Source organism: Centruroides vittatus, unplaced genomic scaffold (assembly GCF_030686945.1).
Source record: "Centruroides vittatus isolate TY-2023 unplaced genomic scaffold, ASM3068694v2 contig_620, whole genome shotgun sequence".
Taxonomy (NCBI): Eukaryota; Metazoa; Arthropoda; class Arachnida; order Scorpiones; family Buthidae; genus Centruroides; species Centruroides vittatus.
In genome coordinates, this window is record NW_027122381.1 from 1,370,062 (window position 1) to 1,395,525 (window position 25,464).

The 25,464-nt window shown below is 32.4% G+C and overlaps 2 protein-coding genes and 1 long non-coding RNA gene across 3 annotated transcripts; all 3 read left to right on the top strand.

Annotated features, from left to right (window-relative positions):
- Positions 1-229: 229 nt before the first annotated feature.
- Positions 230-16,914, top strand: LOC136979420 (uncharacterized). The gene is made up of 2 exons (XR_010881384.1): positions 230-278; positions 16,445-16,914. It is a non-coding gene; the product is annotated as an uncharacterized lncRNA (long non-coding RNA).
- On the top strand, positions 10,072-15,322 carry LOC136979419 (PWWP domain-containing protein 2A-like). The gene is made up of 3 exons (XM_067275395.1): positions 10,072-10,417; positions 12,326-15,040; positions 15,097-15,322. The coding sequence occupies exons 1-2, from the start codon at positions 10,242-10,244 to the stop codon at positions 14,019-14,021; spliced, it is 1,872 nt and encodes a 623-aa protein (XP_067131496.1). The 5' UTR covers positions 10,072-10,241; the 3' UTR covers positions 14,022-15,040; positions 15,097-15,322.
- A 2,841-nt stretch (positions 16,915-19,755) lies between the features above and the next one.
- Positions 19,756-24,086, top strand: LOC136979421 (ATP-dependent DNA helicase DDX11). Its single transcript, XM_067275396.1, has 2 exons — positions 19,756-22,563; positions 23,891-24,086. Exon 1 carries the CDS (start codon positions 19,763-19,765, stop codon positions 22,475-22,477), a length of 2,715 nt encoding a protein of 904 aa, XP_067131497.1. The 5' UTR covers positions 19,756-19,762; the 3' UTR covers positions 22,478-22,563; positions 23,891-24,086.
- Positions 24,087-25,464: the final 1,378 nt, after the last annotated feature.

Sequence of the window (25,464 nt, forward strand, 5' to 3'; positions counted from 1 at the left end):
CTCTTCACGTTTCATCCATTAATATAGCATCGGTCGCATCAGAAATTGTAATTTTTTTCTTATTTGCAGCATTTATTTCCTTATTTATCTTTAAGAACATTCAAACGCGAATTATTTTTTGTTAAATTTACAAATATTCCACGCGAAATAGAATTCCTTTTTTCATAAATTAACGTTCTTACATGGGAAAATTCGATTTTTCTGCTATTCTTTTCGGGACAATTCTTCTAAAAAATATTCAAATTTATAGATTAATCTACAAGAAAGCGATAGAAAAGGTAATTTTCCTTTGTAATTAATGTTTTTATTTCACAAAAAATGAAATTAAACGTCTTACATAACGCATTATGCTTTGGATCTTCGGGCCAAAGTCTGATTCTATTCAATTACACGAATACGTAGAAGACAAATAATTTATTTATTTTATTTTTTGTTAACAGGATAATTACTCTCTTAATTTCATTTATTCTCATTAATAAGTGCTCTACATTAAATTATTGATAGTATTAATCACGGCGTAGATCCTGTAAATAGTATTTATCACAAGGTATACATCTACAGACCCCTATACTATGTTAAATTATTGATATTTATCATAACTGTAAAGTCTGTAAATGGTATTTATCATAGTGGTAGAGTGTTTAGGTGTATACTTTACCATTAAATTGCTAGTAACTATCACTATAGAATAATGCCTATAGTGTAAGGTCTGTAAATTAATGCTGTACACTAAATTACTGGTGTTTATCATGCTGTAAAATCTAAATTTTGGACTTTAAATTACTGATATTTAGAGTTTTTACATGTTGTAGTAGGTTCTCACATTAACAATGCTCCATCTTGTAAATAGAAGCATTTGCAAGATGGAGCACTTAGTGTACAAAAAGTATTATTAATCAGGATCTCAGATGCCATTTGCAGGTTCTGCAATTATGATAAATACCAAATAACTTAATGTAAATCATAACCAGAAAGGATGTAATAATAGGTTTCCAGTGTATAACAAGAATCAGTTCACACCGGATAATTGGATACAGATCATCACCTATTGTTTCCATTAAGGATCTAGACTTTGTGTAAGTTACTTCACACAATAGGGTATAAAGGGCGAGAAAATATATTTAAAATTTAGTAAATCATAATTTAATTCTATACAGGGAGGAAGAAAAGAAAAATAAAAGAAAGAAAATGGTATTGATTATTGATATTCGATATGGAACACAACCGAGATATATTTAAAATCAGCAGAAAATCCCGCATTTTATTGATTTTGTAGAATCAATATCAACAAAGCTCTTAATTAGCATTCAGACTAAAGAATTATGTTTAATGATGCAAACAGTATCGTGTCCTATCGTCTACCCATATTATGATTTCAAACTGCACCAGACGGGTTATTATATTTAATAATTAAATTATTTTTTTTTTATAAATATACACCCGTAAGTTAGATACGAAGCGTAGTGAAGAGCATACCAGACGAGAGTGCAGTGCAGACTGTTGGACTCAGAACCCATTTCCAAGGTCATATGCCATACCCAACTATTGTCGTTTTTTTTCTGTAAGGCATTCACAGATAGTAGGTTAGTTGCCCTCTTCCAGGTAGGCGTATCAATGACGTTTCTTTTTTAATCTCTCTATCGAGTTTCTAGACATATTTATACTATAAAAATACGGAAAGATTGTTTAGTAGTACTGTAAGCTCGGTGTACATCGATCTGGAAGCCTTCTGGATGTACTGTACATGATCAATTGTTTAATGACACTGTCCGCATTGATCATCTGCATCTAGAAGTCTGCAAGCCTTCTAGATTTAATTAATTAAGCTAATAACGCTAAAACTTTAGTGGTTTACATCGAAAACATTGTAAATAATTGAGAGAATTGTAGAAAATAATGCTATAAGCCTGATTTAAATAGATACATCTAACAATCTACATGCAGCGAGAATGTTAATAACGTCGAAAATTTGGTGATTTTCGGGGAGAAAATGATATCAATAAGTGAAAAATGTTAGAAAATAATATCTAGAAGACTTCTAAATATTATTTTCTATCACAAATCTGGAAATTCTAGATGCAACTGATCAATAGTTTAATCACTTTGATTTGTTTACATCTACAAGTCTAAACACTTCTGGATGCATTTCATTAAATTGATAACACTAAAAATTTGGTGATTTTCATGAAAATTTTAGAAAATAATACTATAAGCTCCATTTAAATAGAGATATTTATCAATGTTAATAGTTCTGTCCACATTGTTAGTTGCATCCAGAAGGCCTGCCTCTACGTAGAAATAATTAACTGAATAACACTACAAGTGTAGTAATTTTGATGAAATAAACAGTTTAAATGAATAAAATATTGTAGAAAATACTTTATAAGAGTGTTATTTTAATATCAAAATCCTAAACAGAAATCTGTAAGGTGTTGTTTTAGTGAAATTTCTTTGTAAAGTAAACACTAAATCTGCTTTTTTTGTTAAGTTGATAAGAACTAATTTACTTTTCTGCATTGGAAAAACCTTTTCATTGTTTATCTTTTAGTCTGATTCTTGAATAAACTAGTTTTTATACACACAAAAATAGTTACTTGCAGGATAAAAGTACTTTAAACTAATGTCTGCGTGGCTTTGTGTTTTGTGCATCTTTCAGCTCGATTGTTATCTTTAATCAAAGGGAAATATTGTTAAATTTTATTCTTGAACGGTTATTTTTCTATAAATAAATGTTCAAGAATAACTGGAAGGTATTTGTATCTTTGAAGTACTATCAAATCAAAGGAAGTGTTTAAGGCTATTATTGTTGTTCTCTGGATGAGGAAAATATATTGTTATCATTCTCGAAGGATTATTTATAGATAAGTATAAGTAAATTATATGAAAATATAAATAACATTTTCTATAATGTACACAATTATCCTGTAATCAGCAAGAAAAAGTCATAAATTGTCACAGACTCCCTCTCTTTTAGTGTAACGAGATGTGTTTTGCTAATTGTCGTGCATAAATTCTGCTCAGAAATATCAGAAACAATGAAACGTTTTATTGAAATTGTTTAAAAAATGGTAACAAATTAGAGCAAAGTGATAAATGAGATTAATATCACACGTTACACGTACAACTTGTTAACGGAATGGTGTGATATGTGCTATATATATAACGAGATTTGGATCAAAGTGTGTAATTAAACTCGAAAATACGACGTTTAAGATTTCTAACCGGTTAAATTAGTGTTATGTTAAATACTGGATTTATAAGAGGCCTTTACTTCCAGCAAATTGTAACATATAAAAATGTGAGGCTCTAAGCTATAATGTACGAGGCCTCCAGCTAACAATACACATAAGTGTCAGGTTCTATCTAAGCCTCAATATATAGGCTAATAGGCCTTTTCCATCCACCAAATTATAATACATAAAGGCTGTAAGAGTATTTCTTAAAATTCAAACACAAAAACATTACTAAAGAAGGAACACTAAATATAAGTTTAAAACGCAATATCAATCCTATATTCACATTCAACAGAACGAGGAGGGCGACGTGTGACGTCACAAGGTGACCGATACGGAAACCCGAAAATATCCCTAACTAACACAACCGTATAACAGAGATTTTCGATAATGGTAAGCCATAGAACAGTCGATAATAAGTGCATTCGATTAAGCTTTTGATATAGCGTAGAGAAACCGCACAAATCACCCGTTATAACGTCGCGATGGACCGTATTAACAAGGCAAAAACCTTTAATATAGTGTTTTAATAATTCGAAAGGTTCACAAACAACGAAACCATTTCTGTCAACGGACGTTTCTCTCTCCTTTTTTCCCCCTCCTCTCCAGGGAATAACCAAAAATTCGAAATAAGCAATCATTAGTTTGAAACAGATGCCTTTATCTCACAAGAACGGCATCGAAATTCTCAGAATAGGACCCGGACAGAACCACCTGCGCTTAGTCTCCGAGAAGACTAAACAGCTGCGTTGATTCCCGTATACTCCGATACCATCTTGGAATAAAATCGAGAAAATACGGATATTCTAGAGTACTTGCTAAATATTTAGAAGGCCCCACGCTACGTAAAACACCGGAAAGAATACAACGAGACTTATCTTTAGTGTTTTTTTACTCATTTTCTAGTGTTTGAACTTTAAAAAGTGCCGTTGGGCTCTTAAGCTAAACAAGTTAAGGCCTCACATTTTCGTCTGTATTATAATTCGGTGAAAGGAAAGGGCCTCTTATACACTAGCTTACGGCTCATAATTTTATTTGGTAGATGGGAAAGGCCTGTTATATATTACAGCTTACAGACTTACATTGTTATGTGTATTATAGCTTAATTTGGTCAAAGGAAAGGGCTTATCTTATACACCACAGCTTACAACCGCATACTTTTATTTAGTAAAAGAAAAGGGCCTCTTATATACTACAGCTTACAGCCTCACATTTTTATGTGTATTATTATTTGTTGGAAGTAGAGGCTCTGTTATATATTGTAGCACAGAGCCTGATACCTTTACGTGTATTGTCATTTGGAGAAAAGAAAGGACCTTTTTTATGTTTAAAGTTTAAGACTGCAAGTCTGCCCTTCCCGAATTCAATAAAAAATATATTATTTCTGTACCGGAGACGTTTGTTTGTCTGAATTATTAAGAAAAGTAAACTAATTTTTAATGCTTTGAAAATAAATTTAATGTTGATATGGTTATTATTTTAACTTAATTTAGTTTTTCAAATGAATTAATTAGGATAGAAATCGGTTTAATTATCAGTTAATTTACTTGTCCCTGGTCGCGGTATATCGAGTGGCCACAAGAAATATCACGTGCCAAACAAAGAAACAGACAAAGGACATAATGAAAGGTATATTAATATCTCGTTTCTGTTTAGGTCTTTGTTTCTATTTTTAGATGGTTTATTAACGATAAATTTACAGGTTTTTACGTAATTTTACCGGACAATTAACCCGTAAATGATATAAAACAGTGGTTTTGTTTACTCGTTGTGTTAAAGTAGCTTAGAAGAAGGCAGAGAAAGTAGAAAGGTAGAAGCGCTTTTCACATTTTAATATTATTTTTGTATATCTTAAAGACGAGAGATAAGTGAAACAATTATTATAATAAGAAATTATTAAATCGTTTTCTTTTCTACAAATAATGTTTTTTGTACAGTTAAATTATTACAACTGTACACAAAAGATTTATTTCTATTCATTCGTCTTACAATGTATGACAACCGTTCTACTTTTAACAAAGAAAGGAAAGGAATGACACTAACTCGTCGTATAAACTGTTTTATTTAAGATTTTAAACAATTTTTCGATTTCTTTTTTTGTTTTATTATTCTCTCCCCTTCAGGGATGCGAGTTTTGCGCCCTTTTTAGTAGTGTTATTGTATTAATTTGAAGGATTTTATGTAGTTTTTTCTTCGTGTATGTTTTTTTTTTTATTTGTGGTTTAAGGCCCTTTACCACTCAAAAGAGAGCATAAAAAGGCCCTCTTCGTGTATGTTGTGCGCGTATAGTGTCGTATTTTGTGTGTGCATTGTGTAGTATTGTGTGTGTTTCCTGTAAAATACTTTATTATATATAAGTTTATTAATTATCATTTTATGTTTTTAAGTCTAAGCTTTCATTATTTTCTATTAATTCGTGTTTTATTATCGTTTTAGTCCAGGTTTATATTACTTTTCTTCTTTTGGTCTAAGATTTCCATCGGTAAAGGAACGGAGCGGGGGAAAGGTGGTCGAAGAGGTAGAAAATATATAAAAAGGAAGGTTTATTAGTTTCGGAAGGGACGTATGCTATTGACCTTTTGTAACGAGCGTCTAGATTCGCCTATACGATTCCGTAATAGTAGGTTAGAAGTGCCCAGATGTCTGACGTACACAAGGCGGCGCTCGACCCCCAGACCAAAACAAAAAAAAACGAATCGCTTTATCTATAGAATTCGTTCGTCTTTTTGCTAATTAACTCCCATTCGGTTTGTTAGCACTTTAAGAAATCTTTTGATGTGTGGAAGGGAGGCAAACCTTTGAAGGCCTCTTCGATCGTACACTCGGCTTTCGTTATTGATGTCCGACCATTTTTAGGCATTCTGCAAAGAGAAAAATCTTTGAATTCTATTGAACTAAAACATTCAAAGGTCGAGTAGAAATGTATTCCAAACAAAGACAAAAAAGGTAGATTAATAATGTTTGTTCTTTCCGAATATTCTGTGATTTTTCTGTTTGTTCCTTTGTCTTTTCTTTTTATCCCTTCGAGTAGACACGTTTCTATCTCGAGAATTTCTTTCTGTCCACTCGTAGCCTGTACGCCACGTACAATTCCATGTTCTAACGCGCTTTACTTCGTTATATCGAAGGGATTTGCGTATAAGAAGCAGTTTCTCTTGGCTAAACTGCCGTGTAGGGCCTGGCGCTTATGTATCTTGTGTGTCCTGTAAAATACACTGCACAGTTTACGTATAAAACCGGGCAAAAGTGTGAAAAGTACGACGGGCGGAATTTCCATTTATTCTTGCGTCAAACGTGCAAAAATTACGCACTTAATCCTTCCATTAAAACAATTACGTAAAACAATTTTATAATAAATACGTCAAAGCTATTAGAAATTGCTTTTTATCTAATTAAAAATCATATCCGCAGCTGCTTATTATATCATCTTATCGCTCCATCGTATAAATCAATATCACAATTTAAGTGATCCTCTTTATAATTTATTATTGGTCAAATTACGCCCCGAGGCCCGAGCGACCTTGAACCCGACTGTCACTAATTTTACACCAGTTAAAATATATTTATACGAAGGAATCGTTTATAGTGTTCGACTACGGATAAACTCGCATCTCCCGTTCTAAACAATAAAATTACCTCGATTTTCCCTTCCCCACCTCCCTATAGTCGAGCGTTATTATAATATAAAAGACGTTATAAATGATTTTCCGTAGGGATGATGCGGCAAAGATGTGTTAAGTCTCACTTGTAGAACGGAATACAAAAACAATTCCTGTTTAGGGATTCAGGTCGTCTCCTACACTTATCCTTTTCACCACTTCTGTTAGAAGGTCTCCACTCGGAATGGAGGCACTCCATAGCTCCTATGTACAGTGCAGTACAGTACAGACCTACAGTACGGCTGCTAGACCGACTACTCCACGTATTACAAAGTATTAATTCGTGTTCTTTCCTAATTTATATCATCCGAAAATAATTATAAACGCGGTGAGACGAGAACGACAGCTCTTATTTAGTGTAGTACTCGATGTAACGTATCATTTTGACCTAGTGAACCCGGTTATAACGCTTGGAAGGCGAGTTTAATTGTTACTTTCTGGCCTTTGTAAACGTTTGAAAAATGTTTAAGAGCGAATTTAACGTTGGAAGACGTCTTAGATCCTTCCTCTTTATATCTAATGTTCTGTATATTTCCATTTTATTTGAATTTAGAGCACTCGTTTGTAGAATAAATAATTCTTTTAAAACTTTTATATATATATATATTGAGAGTTCCTGTCGGAAATTTTGATATTTTCTCTTACAAATCTTTTTTTATTTTAATGTTAACAATTTGTCTTGCCCTGGTGTAGTTTGCATTGTAGCTGTTACTATGTACTGCAGTCCTCATCCTGCATCATAAAAGATCCCAAAACCCTAAGGGGGGACCTCCTTTAAGGAGTTAAATTTCTTTCTATAAGACTTATCGATCGAAAAGCAAAGTTATGCACTTTGTAAAGGAAGATAAATTAAATCGATTTGCAACTAACAAAGGAAAGAATTTCAGAACTTATCCTTTATTTTATTTCCATTTTCTTTGGCCGCTGACGTTAAAAATCGGGTATTAATTCTAAAAACCGGGGCATTTATCAAATTAAAAGTGATAATGGAGTGTAGAATTACGTAGGATCCATACGGCGTGTGCACTCGATTCTTCTTCTGTATGCTAATTTAGTAAGAGAAAACACAAAAAGAATAAGCCGTACATAAATAATAAAAGGTGTATTTTTACATCCTCTCCTCCTAAACTTAGCCTATATTAAAGTTAAATTAAGATGGTATGCATTGATGCGTTTTGCTGTTAAGGTTTTTCCAGATAAAGTAAGTTCTATTTACCAAATCATTATCTCTTGAAATCATTAAAGAAAACAGTTTCGTTAAGGGGGAGCAAAGAAGGGTTTAATCTGTATGCAGATACGTAGCCCGCAGTGGTCTGATGTTTTGCATGCATAAATCATGAGGTTCTGCTACAACCGACCAGAACAATTAGGATGAACCTCGTAATTCTCATTCTTCTATATGTGATGTAAGATGCGAAGAGACGAAGCATCTTCTTCTTCTCCTTCTTCTTTCGCATTTTTTGGCCCGTCCGCGGGGATATTTTCTACTCAAATTTTACATTTGTCATCTCTGGGAACTTGTCGGGGATTTAAAAGACACACAACTGGCTTACGTAACACTAAAATTAGCATTTAAAGCTAATTTTAAAATGTCATACACGCTCGTTTATGCATTCCCGCTTCGATTTTTGCTCCAAATGCGTTATTTTGCGGGAAACTAAATATATAAAACTTAGTTAAGATGTTGAACATAATTTCAATTAATTAAAAAAATATTAAAACTTGTTTAAATCCATCGTACTCGGTGGAAGAAGGATGTTATATGCAAATTTAAAATGTAGAGTAGGCCTAAATAAATAATTCATGACGGCTAAAGATTAAAACAAGAATAAAAAAATAAAAATACCATCTTTTAAGTGGAAGGTATGTTTTATAACAATATTCTTTTGTTTTTTAAATCGTTCCCTTCATAGAAAATCGCTTAATAATCCCGACTGAAGTTAAATTCTTTCGTAAATTCACAATTTCTCCATAAATTAATGGCCTTCTTTCCATAGGCCTTCACAATTTCTATGCTTTAACTATTTAGAAACGTCTTATAACTCATTTACGCCCGATTTTAAGTGCCCAAAATCACTTGTTAAGGGATTAGGATTGAAATTTTAATGGTCGACTGCACTTAGAAGTGTTAAAAATTCCTCGTAATTTTCTAAAATGTGTGTTAATAGTTAGACAAAAAAACACATTAATTGTAACGAATTTCTTTTATAATTTAATTGCTGGGTTATACAGAACCTTTTCACATTTATCTCACATCCAGTGAAGGTAGTAAGTACTTTTTATTATTATTGTATCATACAATTGAAAGTGAACTCACTCTACACAGTGCCTATAGAATTATAAGAATGTTTTTGTATGTAACTTTGTATCTAAATTATTAGGTATACAAAACCTTCTGCCAGTTCGCATAAAGTAGTATTTTTTTATTATCATTTGTTTGCGGCTAAAACACGTATTGATTTATAAAAGCTTCCCCTCTGTACGTAGGCCATAAACCTCTTGTATTTTATGTATAATTAACGATTTATACACAGCACGATATAAATATATTAAACCTTATCATATCGCTATAGTAACAATGTATAAGAACTTTCTTTTATCATTATTTTACGTAAGTACCTCGTCGACAGTTTTCTTAATGTTGCACCTACAACCCCCGTTAAAACGAATTTTACCTGTAAATAGATGAAGTACGGTACATTTCTCTGTTATCCATAAAGGGTACCATTGTACAAAGCCTAATTTTATGTTGGTTAGAGTATATAAAAATGATCCTTCCCATACCAGTTAATGCATACTGTAAGCTCTTTACAGTAGCTGGTGTGAGGAGTTTGTACTTTGCATTTGTACACAACTTCAACAGGCTGTTACTTACACGCCTTTAAATATAGCTCAATATTTACAGTATTTACACCAATAAAAGGTAGTTTTATACAGTGCTTTCGAGTGGTAAAGCAACACCTTACACACGCTAGTATAATAACAGGAGCCTTAAAGATTTAAAAAAGGCTCTTTTATATATTGTAAATAGAGAAGCGTTGTTTATATACAGTGTCAACAGTACGTACACACTGGTATATGTAATTGTAGTGTGTTGTTATTAACTTGTAACTATATTTTTATTCGTTACAGACAATAGTAGTTAACGAAGTGGAACCGGTGCCACGTATACCGTGGAGAGAGTGAGGTCAGAGGTAACGTCGAGCACCTTTTCGTCGGATTAATTTGGACCAGATTCGAAGACAATACAACAAAACAATTTTTAACGTCGCCAACAAATATCACTGGACTGTGTTGGTCTCTCCGGCGGCGCATGCTCCGTTGGGCCTAGTCTGCAGCGTCGGCTGCAATGGCAGGCAATGAGACCTCGGCAGACATGGCCATGTGTACAGACAGTGAAGTGACTAAACTGAGAGGCACGAAAATTTTTGTAAGTGTGGAAGAGGCCTTAATTGACGTGCTGATTGTATCGTACCATTGCGACAGCAAGGTCTTCCAAGGTGCGTTATTGGACGTTAGTAAGAAGTAAGTACCGTGTCCGATGCAATAATTAACAAAAATAAAACATTTTAAATGGGAATTAAGAACGAAAACGACGGATGTCACCTTTAATTTATGCACGAAAACACCACCGTACCACACACGTCACTTACACTACACTGACACTTCCCCCCGAATAATACTCTTCCAAGATTTTTAACAAGTGCAACCCTCGTCTCTCCGTCCAAACATTTTTTAGTATTTACATTAAAACCCCCTTTTTTTAATTAAAAGAAGAAAATTAATAAAAGTAATGGTTCGAAATTTTAAGTATTGTGTCCATGTGTGAAGTTCGAGTAAATGTCGAAGGTGGCATGAAATTCTAACGTAATGAATCACGCTGGAAATTGTTTTGTCATCGGAATTAAATTAAATCTCCGTCGTATTTAAATAAAAAATAATAATAATAATTTCATTTTTTTTAAATTAAATATTTAATTAGGCCAATTTTCATGTTTAGATCCTATTTACAGTCACCTACAGGAGGAAAAAAAGAAAGGAAACTGTATCCAATTACTAAAGTTGATTCTGTTAAACAGTAAAGGAACTTTGAACTGTTCTTATCTATACCTTTTTTTCTATCTAGTCGTGATGTTAATTTATGTCCTATTGTATTATACTTTTAACAAATTATTTAGCTATTCATCTAAATTATAAAAAAATATTACATGATTTTTTCTCCTCCTCCATCTGTAAACATTAATTACAATTCTGATCCCCCTCCCCTTTTTTCATTAAATGGGGGGAAAACAGGGGTTAATGTTTTGATTTTGAACCATCAAACAAGGTTCAAGGTGACTTAAATTGTGCATTCTAATCACATATTTGTATTTTGAACATTCATTATTAGCTGGTTCATTATTTTTCTATCGAGTCTAGTCATGTTTATACAGTAAAATATTGCTTGTTATTGCTAGAAATTATTGAAAAACGTTGTAATTTTATAAATTTTAAAGTAGATTTAATTTAATTTTAAATTTTATTAATTCTATTTAAACTTATCAGCACACTTGTAAGATTAGATAAATGTTGATGTGTTATTTAAATAATTTACATTTAAGCATGTGGTGTTTACATATGGTTATAATAACTGTTTCACTTGTGGTATGTGACACTCATTCTCTGATTTATTATAAATTCGGCTTTAAAAAGGTCAAAAATCAATTATTCTTATGATGAAGCTGTAAACAGATTTAAAATTCTAACACACTTCACCTGAATTAATATTGTTAACAGTGTTTTATGCTACTTTAAAAAATCTCGGTAAATTATTTTGAATTTTTTGTCAGATAAAATACAGTTTTGGTGATGTGTATTGTTATTGAAGACGGCTTTTCGTGTACTTGTAAGTGTTCTGTCTTTCATCTGACCTGTTTTGGGTTATTGATATTGTTCCTTTTTTATCTATTAAAACATCAAAATCAAATTTCTTAAAGTAACTCTAAACAGATGCCAAGTTCTAATATTTCATCCCCATGATTTACAAATCAAAGTTTAAAACTTCTAATTATTTTAAGTTTTATTTAAAATATTTTAAAATTTTGATTATGATTAATTTATGAGTGTTATAATTACAGTTTACCTGTTTTTTGTCTTATTATTAGTACTTAACTGGAGTGTTTTTGTATCGGTTTTAAGTTGTTATTAACTTGTAGGTCCTGTCCAGTTATGCAGCCTTCTGGCTTTAAAATAAGATGAAGGTTTCCTCGGTTTAGATGTATTTTATGCATATATTTGTGTTTAATTCATAATATTTTTGAATGAATAATGGAATTTTTACATTTTATATAGATAACTAACAGTCCTTTGCAGTGAGTTTATGCCGAGAGATACTGCGAACACAGCTATTAATTATTCAGCGAGATAGTGATATTGTTTTTTTCTCTGTTTCAGAAACAGTCCGTATGGCATTCCATTTATCAGGCCGTGGGATACAACCCCAGACTTATCAACACCAGCTGCTGCCGTAGACGATCGCTTTAATACTCTAAGGCAAAGGCATACCTACAACCAACAAGATTATACAAATGATCGTCAGGCAACGGGCATCCGATCGAGGAAGCCTCTGGCTAGAACAATCAGGGACCAGAATGTGCGAATGAGAAGGCTGCGACCTCGCCAGGTACTCTGTTCTCATTGTAGAGCCATCTGCAACGAGAATTCGGAAAACGTGCAACTGGAAAACACTAGAAAGGCCAACAAAGATTCGTGGATGCGCTCTACACTTCACGAATCGAAAACGACTCAGGACGATCAGCACAGACAATCGAAAACTCTAACTCCTGTACAAACAAATAGTGTTCCAGAAGTACAAACTTCCAGATCCGTGGAAAACGTAGTCGTTCCGAAAGTAGAATCGGAACAGAATCTCAGGTGCAATGGTTCTACGGTCTACGGTTTGATAAGGCCAGAGGAAGAAACTGCCAAAGTCGATAACGAGTATCAGGCCGTCTCGCAGAACATCTCCAACAGAATGATATTGAGAAAGAGGAAATCCGAGGATATGGGTCACAATTGCAGCGGTTGCGTGGTCCACCCCAAGCACCGCAGGCTAGAAACGGTGTTGAGTCAGGAGAGGTTCGGTCCCATGGAGGGTAGCGACGCCACCGTGGGTACCACTCAGACAAAAAATTCCACCACAAAAACTAGTCCCGTTATAAAGATATCTTTCAGCAATCCGGAAGGGAGAGACACCGTGTTAAAAATACCCGCTCGACTTCAATCGGCCAGCGACACGGAGGAGGGGGGAACTACGCCCACTTGGACTAGTGGTGACGATAGAACAATTAATGGTGCTTCGGCCGCTACCAAAGCTGCCAGAAAAGCCTTGAAGAAAGCCAAAAAAGACGCACAGAAAAAATGCACGGCGGAACAACAGCACAAAAGTAGACATCACCACAAGCATAAAACCAAAAGAAAAAGAAAACACAGGGAGATAGTCGATGACGAATTACCTCAGCTTTTATCACCCAATCCGGATAGTTACTACGAAGAAGTTAAAAACAAATGCCTCAAGCAGAAATTGTCCATCAGCCTCAAAAGACTCAATGCCAAAGCCTACATGAGATGTAGCGAGAAGGGGAAGGACGAGGTAGAAGCGGAAGAGGAAGGGGGTGCGGGAGCCGGCAGTTCCGAAAGCGAATACGGAGAAGTGCCAGATTTTCCTGTGCACGAATTAGTTAAGCCCCTGATGATGAGGATCACCAGCCACAACGTCAAAAAATGCGTGCTGGACAACGGTAGGGAGATGGCCGTGGGCGACATCGTCTGGGGGAAGATCCACGGTTTTCCGTGGTGGCCCGGCAAGGTGCTGGCTCTGACGGTGTCTCAAAGAGACAACGGAGTCACCATCAACCGGCAGGCTCACGTGGCCTGGTTTGGATCGTCCACTTCGTCATACATGCCGTGCAGTCAACTGTCGCCTTTCCTCAACGATTTCAAGACCAGATACAACAAGAAGAAAAGAGGACCCTACAAGGAGGCCATACGCCAAGCAACGTTGGAAGCAAGGCAGATCGATCAGTTACTAAACGTGACTGCCGAACTCGGTATCATTAATAGGCCAGATAGGCCAAGTGCAATGTGTTAAGACGTCCAGTTAATTTACTATCATTCTTCCTCCACAAAAAAAAAATTATATCATGCAGTTTACGTGTAAAAAAAATACCAAAAATAAAAATAATTTTAAAAAATTAAATGCCAAAATTGTATCGACGATTAAAAAAAGAAAAAAAAATAATCTACTAAGATTTTAATTTCCAAGCTTTTCTACAGACAGACAAACAGACAAATGCTTGATTATCGCATTCAAATATATCATTTGCTCAAATCTAAACCTATATAGGTGATATTTATATTTGTATAGAAAAGTGTTTGTTCGGTTGTTTGTTTATTTCTCTTGTAAATAGAACTGAAGGTTAAAAGATATTTACCTGCTATATACATACATACACACAAATTATGTATATGTACGTATATACACGCAACAAGTTACAGAGACACTAATTTGTATATATGTAGTAAAATGCGTGCTGTGAAATTAAAGTTAAGAAATTTATATAAATACACACACGTGTATGTGTATATGTATATATATATGTGTGTGTGTATGTGTGTGTATATATATACAGTATATATATGCCACTACACAGTATTTATAATACTGTGATAATGAATTATGTATAAGCTTACACTCTATTATATAGTATATAATGTCAAGTTTATACATATTTCATCACATCGATCTAAAAGCGTAAATAAATGAAATACAGATAAAATATTTTGTTGTTTTTATTTCGACTTTGACGTATAGTTTATATATACAACACGTACAGACCCGTAAATTATATTTACTGAATAATTAACACGTGTGTCTGTCAATTTAATAGGATTTTTTCATCGAATCTTGTGTAATTTATTCTTCATACTCCATACTCTACAAGTTATTTATACGTTGTGATGATTTGTTACGATGTAATCTTTGTTAACATTCTTACCAGACGTCGTGCGTAACTCGTTACGCGTTACGCACGACGTAAGGCGCTCGACCTGTATCGTTACGTGTTAAGAGTTAATAGAGGATTGCATGTTAAATGCTTCCTGCAAGCTGTGTAACTAGACTTAACTAGTTACACAGCTTGTGAATAAATTAAAGTTAAGTCTAGACTTAACTAGACTTAACTTTAATTTATTCTGCTTAATTATTAAAAAATTAAATATTTATATTTATATATAATGGAAACGAATTTGTTTCACTCGAAAGCCAAAGCGCTACGCGTACATGTATGAGTAAATAGGCTATATACGCGGATATAAGGCTGAGAATATTTGTGTATTCAATTCTGAAATTCCTCCGTTAAATCTAAATAAAATTATTATTTAAATTAAAAAAAATTCATTCTAAACTTTTAAAAATCTAATTCGTCATTTCATTCGTTAGTATTTTAAATTTGAAAAACGTCACGGAAATTGATTATTATAAGCGACCAATGACGAATATCGATTTTAAAAAAAAGGAAGAAAAAAACGAATTTCTATTAATTAAGCAAATACGTCATAGACTAAAATAATATTAGATAAAATATTCAACAACATTATAAATTGATCTCCATTATAAAATTAATTAAAAATAACGATACTTTAGGGAATTAATGACTCCATTATCTTATAACAGTTTGTATCTTAATGTTGGAATTATAATATTTTTAATTTTTCTAAAAGCTAATTTCACTTTAAAATATCCATCAGTCAGTTTATATTTTATTTAATTTCTTTTTATTTTTCCCCCTCCTTCCATTTATTTTATAAAAATAACAAAAATTCACTGATAAAACTACATTACTCTTGTAGTAAAATATATAATTTTCTTATTAAAATATATTTTTAATCTTATTTTAAAAGTTTTACTTAAAATTATTTTAATTTTGATGAATTTTTTAAATTTTTTCCCTTTTAAAGTAGCTAAAATAGCTGCAAAATGCATTATTTTAAGTGGATTATAGGATAATTAATCACTTTTTTTTATACATTTATATGAAGTGTTGTTATTTTACTATAGAACTTAATGAATCTTTGTAATTATGAATAAAAACAAAGAATTAAATAATAATATAATAAATTATTGATCAAAAAATAAAATAATAAAATGATTTTTATTTATTTTTAGCCTCAAACAATCATCCAAAGTCCATATTTACATTTAGGAGGTTATCAGAAAATGTCCACATTTAAACAGAGAAAACTAAAACAAAGAAAGGAAAACACAAAATAAAACTCTGAAAATTATTTTAAAAATATAAAAATTCTGTATTTTTTAATATTAATTAATTGTCTTTTTTCTTTTGTTGCTTAAAAAATTCAGGTTGTAACTTAAAACCTTTAATTTTTAAAACAAATTTGACATGTATAAAAGTATTTTAACTATAAAATAAATCTATAATAAATAAATGAATATAAAATATAGAATTTTTATATCATTTCTTATAATTTAATTAAGAAAATTGAATTTTTCAGAGCCATTTGGGGCAAGTTGACGAATGCTAAACATAGTCAGGAGCTCGTGCATTTTCTTCTCTTCAAAGCCAAAACTACATAATACACAAAAGAGGATAGAAAAGAATTTTAAACACGGCCAATTAGATCAATCTGTAATAATTAGTACGGAAGAGAGAAGATATATATAAAGCATAACATTAAAATGACAGGTGGGGCGAACTAACGAGTGAGCAACACGAATGTCTAGCCCGTTTCTATTGGTGGATAGTTTAGTCGAAAATTCCACCACTCGATACGTCTGTGACAATGACAAATGGTTAACTAACACGTGGACCGTGTTACTGAATGAAGCTTTTACGCTAAGTTTGTAATGCCATTTTCCGTCCTCTTCGTTGATATAGCTAATTTTAATGCGTTGGAAAGTATTCTAAATGTTTATTTTATGTAAAATATATAATAATAAGTAAATATATTTTTAAATAAAGTTATTGGAGCGGAAAACTTTCATTTCGACGCGCCGACGCCACCGTCGCGTCGCGACCGTTAACAATATGGTGGCTCGTGTTGCATCGTAATTAAATTTAAGTGATTTAATTTTCTAAAATATTTCTATTTTGTTTTTATTGATACGTAAACACGCAAATGTTTTCAAGATTTGTGTTTTGCGGACAATAAATAGAAATTAAGATCGTTAATAGGGTTATTAACCTGGCGTCACGCGAATAACGCTTTGGTCGCAAAGTTTCGCGTCTATAGATTTTAATTACGAATAAAACACAAATAAAATAATTTAGAAATGTTTATATTTTCTTATAATAAAATTTCTTCAGAAATTCTCCGGAAAAATGCAATAATTTAAACAAATCACGTGATTAAATTTATTGATTTTATTGGCTAAATATTTTTATAATATACACGTGTTGACCCAGATTACTCTCGACAATTTGGGTCAACTTCTGTATAAATATATTCATATTAAAAAATTGCGAAGGTTTAATCGTATGTGAGAATCTATACTTTTAAAATTGAACTGATTTACGATGAAAGTATTACTAAATAATGCCTGTTCAATAGAGGTACAGAAAACAAAATGGCGTTCGAGTGACCTTGACTTCATTTCTTACCATTACTGCCATCTGGAATTACTTTCAAGCACTTTAAAGTAATTTATTGACATAGATTTAGAAATTTTTCAAATTATATAAAAATGATTTAAATTTATGTATATGTTTAATTAATTACAAAATATTTCATATATTTCTTCCGTTTTATATTTGTTTTATTTTTTTTCCAGAAAAATCGTTTTTCCGTATAATTTTCTAGATTATTGTACTTAGAATTTTATTCTAAGTATAATAATTTTATTTCTGAAAATTAAAGATATTGTATGATTAAGTATGGGAAAGATGTCACTCGTGTTTGAATTAATGTAAAGTATTTTTGACCCATTCTAAAATATGTTTATTATTATTATTATTATTATTTTCGCCTTGTGGGCACTAAGAGGGCCTCACTTCGCAAGCCCATTATGGGTTGCGGCCAGGCCCAAAATGGGGCGGCCGGGTGGTGACGGACGGGGCCCGACATATCCGATCGGTCCATCTCCAAAAATTCCTGGGGATTTTTCGACCCACAGAGCGGTAGGCTACCACCTTAACCGCTCGGCTATCTGGGCCCTAAAATATATGCGATACTGTACGGTAAATATATTCTTGTATATATTTTATATACGCGTTGCAATTGATTTTTAATTTGAACTTATCGTCACGAAGTGCATTAAGGTTTATACGGCCAGTTCCTGATTTGTTCTAATGTCCCACCCTCAATGGGAGAAGACATTCTGATTTGATTATTCATGGACTTCAATGCTATTCCGAACTGCGCATGAATAACGGTGACTCCGAATTCTTTCATGAGAAATTATTTGATAATATAATTCAAATCTGTAGATCTGATAATCTTCAAATTCAAAATTGCAGTTTATTTCTTCATACAGTAAATAAATTCCCCATTAAGACAAAGCATGTAAATTGTTCGAGTGATTTTTCGTGAGTGTTGATCCTTCATCTATTATTAAATAGGGTCGGATTCGAATCTGGATTCTGTATAACAAATGAGTATTTGCATAAAATGTTATGATATTAATATGATTCTAGAAAATGAAACATTAAGAAAGTGAAAGCTAAGAAAATTCTAAATCAGCGTATATAAACCGATTAATAATTTCTTATCTGGATACTTTGAAAGCACGTAAATTGAAACCATTCCGAAAAACTTCTCTTATACTGTATATGCAAATTGAATATGTTAATCATTTTATATAAAATTTATATGGCTAAAGAGAAGATGGTCAAGCTGCCATTCCGAGGACCGAGTTCGAGTTCAGAGTTGCACCCTCAAAAATTTTCATGGATGATTTAGGGCCGGATACGCCAGACCCGGTCTCTCGTCACCAATCAATTGGTATCTCTATTGTGTTCTGGCTGAATCCGTTTTAGACGCGAGAAAGGACCTTTTCGTCTCCACAAGGTAGGAAGACTTTAAAAAGACTATACAACTTAATAATTTATAATATCTAAAAATTAATTATGATTTATTATTAAAAATATTTAGGTATTTATAATTCATAACCTAAAGCTTATTTTTATTACGCATTAATTTTTGTTGACTTTAAACAGTTTATAATAATGCATTCAATTTTTCAGGAAAAGTCTTTTAAATTGAAATTACAAAATTTATGCAAGTTTACATTAATTTTATACAAAATAATCTCAAACGTGACGTTGTATGACATAAATTTCCAGAACACAAAATTGAATTTATCTGTAAAACTATTGGTCGGCCGAAAATCCTGAATTGAATCTGGCACTGAATTCCGAAAATATTTTTAAATTTTCAAGATAATAACAATTAAAGTATATAATAATAGCATCCGCAACTCTCGTTTAAAGTATTTGTCAGTTTAAATAAAAGTAGGGATTCTTGTTATTAAAGCAAACAAAATGGCCGACATCCGACTTTTCAAACATAAACGTTTTCGAATAATCATTATATTTATTTTTAAAACAAATTATTTTTAACATATTATATACGAATTAAATAAAATTATTACGATAATTTAATGTTATTTTTAGTAAAGAATTTAATTAAATTAGGACGTCATTAGTAAACGTTTAATTACGCCCCCTTGTGGGTTAAATCTTTTCATTAATTAAGCTTAAAGAAAAAAGCTTTACGAAGGATAATTATTAACTAAAATAAATTAAATGTTACTAAATAATTTAAAATTTAACAACGAGCGAGTTAATAATTTTAAGATTTTTTACAGAAATAAAAATGTATATATATTTTATCCGCGAAGAGAAGAGGTCGCTGCTTTGGTGTAAACAAGTGGCGCGAATCGGTTCGTCAGTAAGGATATTATATTTTGAAATAATGAACGGACCCGCTAAGTCTACACCGAAATTTCCCTTTCCATTTACTCCTTACGACGTCCAATTAGAGTTTATGAGTAAATTGTATAATACATTAGAAGATGGGAAAATAGGAATCTTCGAAAGTCCAACTGGAACAGGAAAGTCTCTCAGCCTTATCTGCGGTGCGGTGACGTGGCTGAAGGAACACGAGAAAAAGAAAAAAGAAGAATTACAGAACGAAATTAATTTAGAAGATAACGTCAAAGAAGATGAATCTGATTGGTTTGCTTCGTTTGCAAAGAAAAAAGAGCAGATGGATAAAGTCAGAGAAGCTAAATCTGAAATGGAGTACATTGAGAAAAGAGAGAAGAGATTTAAGGAATTAAAACAACAGATTAAAAGAAAAAGAGTCGTTAATAACTCGGAATTCGATGAGCTATTTAAAAATTCCAAACACTTAAAAGAAACCGTCGATAACGATCTTTCGGGCAAAGATAACGAGGACGTCGATATCTTACTCGCCGATTATGCTAGCGACGACGAAAGTAGAGAGGAGAACGGCGAAGAGGAGGAGGAGAGAGATAACGTTAAGATATACTATTGTAGCAGAACTCATTCGCAGTTGTCGCAGTTTGTTAGGGAAGTTAGACGTAGTCCATACGCTTCTGACATTAGGGTGATTTCTCTGGGATCCAGACAGAATTTGTGCATAAACGAAGCAGTTTTGAAGATGAAAAGTTTGAGTTTGATTAATGAAAAGTGTTTAGATATGCAGAAGAATAAAAAATCTGCCAGAATGTCCAAAGAGGTGAAGAATCTCTTGAAGGCTAGTAATGCTAATTCGAAAAACAGAGGCAGTTGTCCGTATTACCGACACGTGGCCGTGGAAGAAATGAGAGATCGTATGCTCGTCGAAGTCGCCGATATAGAGGAGATCGTCGAAATGGGCAAGCGGCATAGAGTGTGCCCGTATTATAGTTCGAGACACGGAGTGAGTGAAGCCGAGTTGGTGGTATTGCCTTATAATATGTTATTGCATAAACAGACAAGATTGGCTTGTGGAATAAAGTTGAAAGGGAACATTGTTATTATTGATGAAGCCCACAATCTTCTAGAAACAATAAATAACATACATAGTTCGGTTGTTAGTGGTGCACATTTGGCAAATGCTTATTCTCAACTACATCAATATTTTCAACGTTTCAAGTCACGTTTGCATGCAAAAAATCTGATGTATGTCAAGCAGATACTATTTATATTATCTGCATTTATTAAGCATCTCGGGGGTAATGTCGATACGGTACCGACTGATATTTTAGGTGGTGAAAGTCAAACTAATATATACTCTCATGTAGATTTTTTATCGTTAACACAAATAGATAATATTAATTTGTTTAAAATATTGAAATATTGTGAAGTAAGTCAGATATCTCAAAAACTTCACAGTTTTGTTGGAAAATATCAAGTCACAATTCAAACAAAGCAGGAATCAAACGTATATGTGCAATCATCCATAACAAATTTCTTATCAAAAGTTTCCAATAAAGGAAGTGCGGAAGTAAATGCAACACAAAATTTATCGGACGACCAGATTCTAAGCGGTTCTCCATTTGTTCTCTTCCAGGAATTTCTTCGTGCACTTACTAATCCTAGTAATGACGGTCGTGTGTTATCAATCAAACAAGAAAATCTTCAAAAATCCAGTTTAAAATTTTTACTTCTTAATCCGGCACTTCAATTTCAAGACATTGTTTCCGAATGCAAATCAGTTATAGTTGCTGGAGGTACTATGCAACCAACATCCGATTTTGTCGAACAGCTCTTTGTGCCTGCAGGAACAAACGTTAACAGACTAGTACATTTTTCTTGCGGTCATGTGATACCTCCAGAGAATCTTTTAGGAATAGCATTATCACAGGGTCCAACAGGAAAACCATTAGACTTTACTTTCCAGTCAAGAGAGTCTGTAGATGTTATGGACGAACTTGGCAGAGTTATTACAAATATTTCTTCCATTGTCCCAGGTGGAATAGTATGTTTCTTTCCTTCTTATGACTATGAACAAAAAGTATATTCTCATTGGGATAAAACAGGATTTATTTTCAAATTGAATGTGAAGAAAAAAATATTTCGAGAGCCTAAAAAATCTAGTCTTGTAGATCAGGTTTTGGCTGATTATTCGAGATCGATCTCTCAGTCTAAAAATAATTCTAGTTCGGGCGGTTCGATATTATTTTCCGTGGTAGGAGGGAAAATGAGCGAAGGAATAAACTTCTCCGACGATCTCGGAAGATGCATCGTTATGGTCGGGTTACCGTATCCAAATATAAATTCTCCGGAGTTGAAGGAGAAAATGAATTACTTAAATACCATTGCACCGAAAGCAAAAGACGGAAGACTGCCGGGTCAAGTTTATTACGAAAATATCTGCATGAAAGCGGTGAACCAGTCTATAGGCAGAGCCATACGTCACAAAGACGATTACGCGATCATTTTACTTTTGGACGGTAGATACCTGCGGCCGTCCGTGACGTCCGCGCTGCCGATGTGGATATCTTCGAGACTGACGAGTTATCCGAAATTTAACCAAGCATTTTCGGCCATGCGACAGTTTTATGCCGATAAAAATAATTAATTTAAAATCTTGCAGATAGCATCCCGTTTAATCTAATTAAAATTACTTAAAAATTGAAGTTAATTATACAATATTTGCACCAAAGCGTAAGTTGTTAAAACTATTACTGTATATAATTTATTAGAAAATATTTTAATGTCAGCAATTTTTCTTCCATTTAAAAAATATATAGCAATTATTTAAATTTTTAAGAATTTAAATTGCACATCTGTGATTTTAGATTATTTATTTTAAAAATTTATACAAAAAGTTTGCAGTTTATAATATATACATATATATATATAAAGTTATTGAAAAGATAATTAATTACAACTTAATTTGAACAATTAAATCTATCTTTAAAAGTATTTTTGTAACAGTTAACTAAATATATTTCTGCCATTAAAGGCTTGTTAACATTTCAAAAAATTATGTAGGAGATATAATAAATTTGTTAAATGCTGTAAATACAAAATAGTGTTAAATTATAGTGTTGTTAAGAATGAAAGAAAATAGTATGAATGTTTTTATAAAGCTTTTATTAAAAAACTAAAATCATTTACGAAAATTATTGAAATTTCTTTAAGAATCGAATTTAATAATGTTAAGGAAGCTTGTCAAATGTGTATTCAATAACAAAACTGAAATGGGAAAGATAGAATAGAATCTTTAATCCAGTATATAATTATAATTAAATAACAAAAATTTTTGAGTAAAATTGCAGTTCCGAATGAGGCAGTTTGGACCTTATCAGGGTTATAGATTGTCCGTGGCAGTAAAAAAATGTCGGGAACCAATGGTCTACATCCGACCCCCTGTCCCCCGAAACTGGCCTGTCTGAAATTTCGAAACTCTTAAAAATGGAGTAAAATTTAAAAATGAAAAATTCAAAACAATGCAAAAAGTTGATTGTTTTTCATTTTACTAGAGATGGCTGAAATGTGAGAAATGCCATTGCACCCACTATTTCAGAGCTATGTTTCATTAAGTGTGTCGCATGTTTATAGGCTGATTTTGGGGGCTATGTCTTGTGAATGTTTAAATGTAGACCATCTTTCTGTTTCTTTCTTTCTTCTCTACACAGTTTATATGGAGATACTAGCCTTTTCGACTCTTTCTCCGACTAGACTGCAGACTGGTCAATGGAAGCGACCGGTGCGGTCGACGTAGTTCTCTAGCTCCGTCACGTGATGGCGGGGGTAACGTAGACCATCAGTTTATTTGACTTTTTTTACTCCTCTACAGCTTTCATAAGGTCCCAACCACCTCATTCGGAGATGCATTTGTACCCATTTTCTAACTGTTGTGTATTCTGTTCTGTATTTTGAACTCAATGACCAATAAATGTGACCAAAAATGTATTATTTAATTATAATTAATTACTGAATTAAAGATTGTTGCTTATTCTTTAAATCTACTTTTAATCTTTTTCAGACTGAAAACTTTTTAGAAAACTAGTACTTTTGGGTTTTGACATTATTGGAAGACAATAAGAGTAGCAGCAATGACAAAGATTTATTTCTCTTGATGCGTAATTTGTAAAGCCAAATGTTTGAATTTTCTAAAATGTTTTTGTTCCAAGCAAAGTAATTTGAATTGATTTTAACATATATAATAGCATTGCATTTTACTTATACGGGACAACCGTATAAGTAAAATTTTACTTATATATTGTAGAGTCAAAAATAAACAACTTTTAATATAACTTATGTTAATAGTACAATTATTTACAGAAGACCACCTTCAAAATAAGCACCTGCAACTATACACTTCTAGCATTGTCAAAGCATTATTGGAAGCTATATTTTATGACGTCTTTTACGGCCAGTGGCGTAGCATAGTGGGGGCGGCAAAATTTCACAATAAATAATAATATCTTGTAAAAATACCTAAATAAGGAGCCGGCAAAATTTTCCTCCGCCCCGGGCAGCCGACACTCACGCTACGCCACTGTCTACGGCCCTTTTAAAGACGAGACTTCTGCCTCAACTTCTACCGATCGGCAAATATTTGATCAAGAAAGGCATAATAGTGCTTTTCCAATTTCCTTACTCCCTTGATTTTGTCCCTGCAGACTTATGTTCCCCACAAGAAAAGAAAAATTAAATAGTGGATGGAGTAGAAGCTGCTACAACAAAAAAAAAACCATTAAAAATTCACATCACAAAAATGGCTTCCTAAACTGCTTTAGGAAGCCATAAATGGTATAGACACCAAGAACAAATGGGTGGCAGAATGAGCTTACTTTGAAGGTAATGGTCTTGCACCCTCTCTGAAGGTGTGCCCCATAGTTTGAGAACCACCATAGTATAGTATGAGTTTCTGTTACGTATTAAAATGTGACAAAATTTCGGTTTATTTTTGGCTCTGCTAAGTATTATTTTGCATTAAACATCAAAGTAAGAGTCAAAATACTATTAAGATTGAAAATTCTATCAATTTAAAATTAATTCTTATGCAAATTAAACTAAATTTAAAAATTTGTTTCAAATAACATAAATATAGAAGAAAATAATAAAAAGTCACTTTGGTTTTTACCAGATAGTTTCTTATGGCGATAAAGAACCATAATAATTTGAAGTATAAAAAAACAAATATGAATTTTTTCTATGCAGAAAGTCATTAAATTTTTATGCACTTATTGTATTATTGTTTATGCAATTGTTCTGGTTGAAGATTAATTTTTCTTTTTATTTTTTAAAAAACAGTTATATAATAAAAGTGAAATTATATCATATATCACATTACTTTATATTCTGATATAATTAGAACAATTATTAAATAATTAAAGTATTTCAGATATTCTTTGCAAGAAATATGCGCTCGATTAGTGAAAAAGAATTACATTGACGACGGTAATCTATGATACATTTGTGATTTTATCATCAGATAAATTTACTTATATGTAAAAATATATAATTTATGCACTTGAAATATTAGAAATCCAAAATTTCTTTAGAAAGAAAATGAAAAGTTTATGCATCATTAATTTTCTCTAGTTCTTGGCT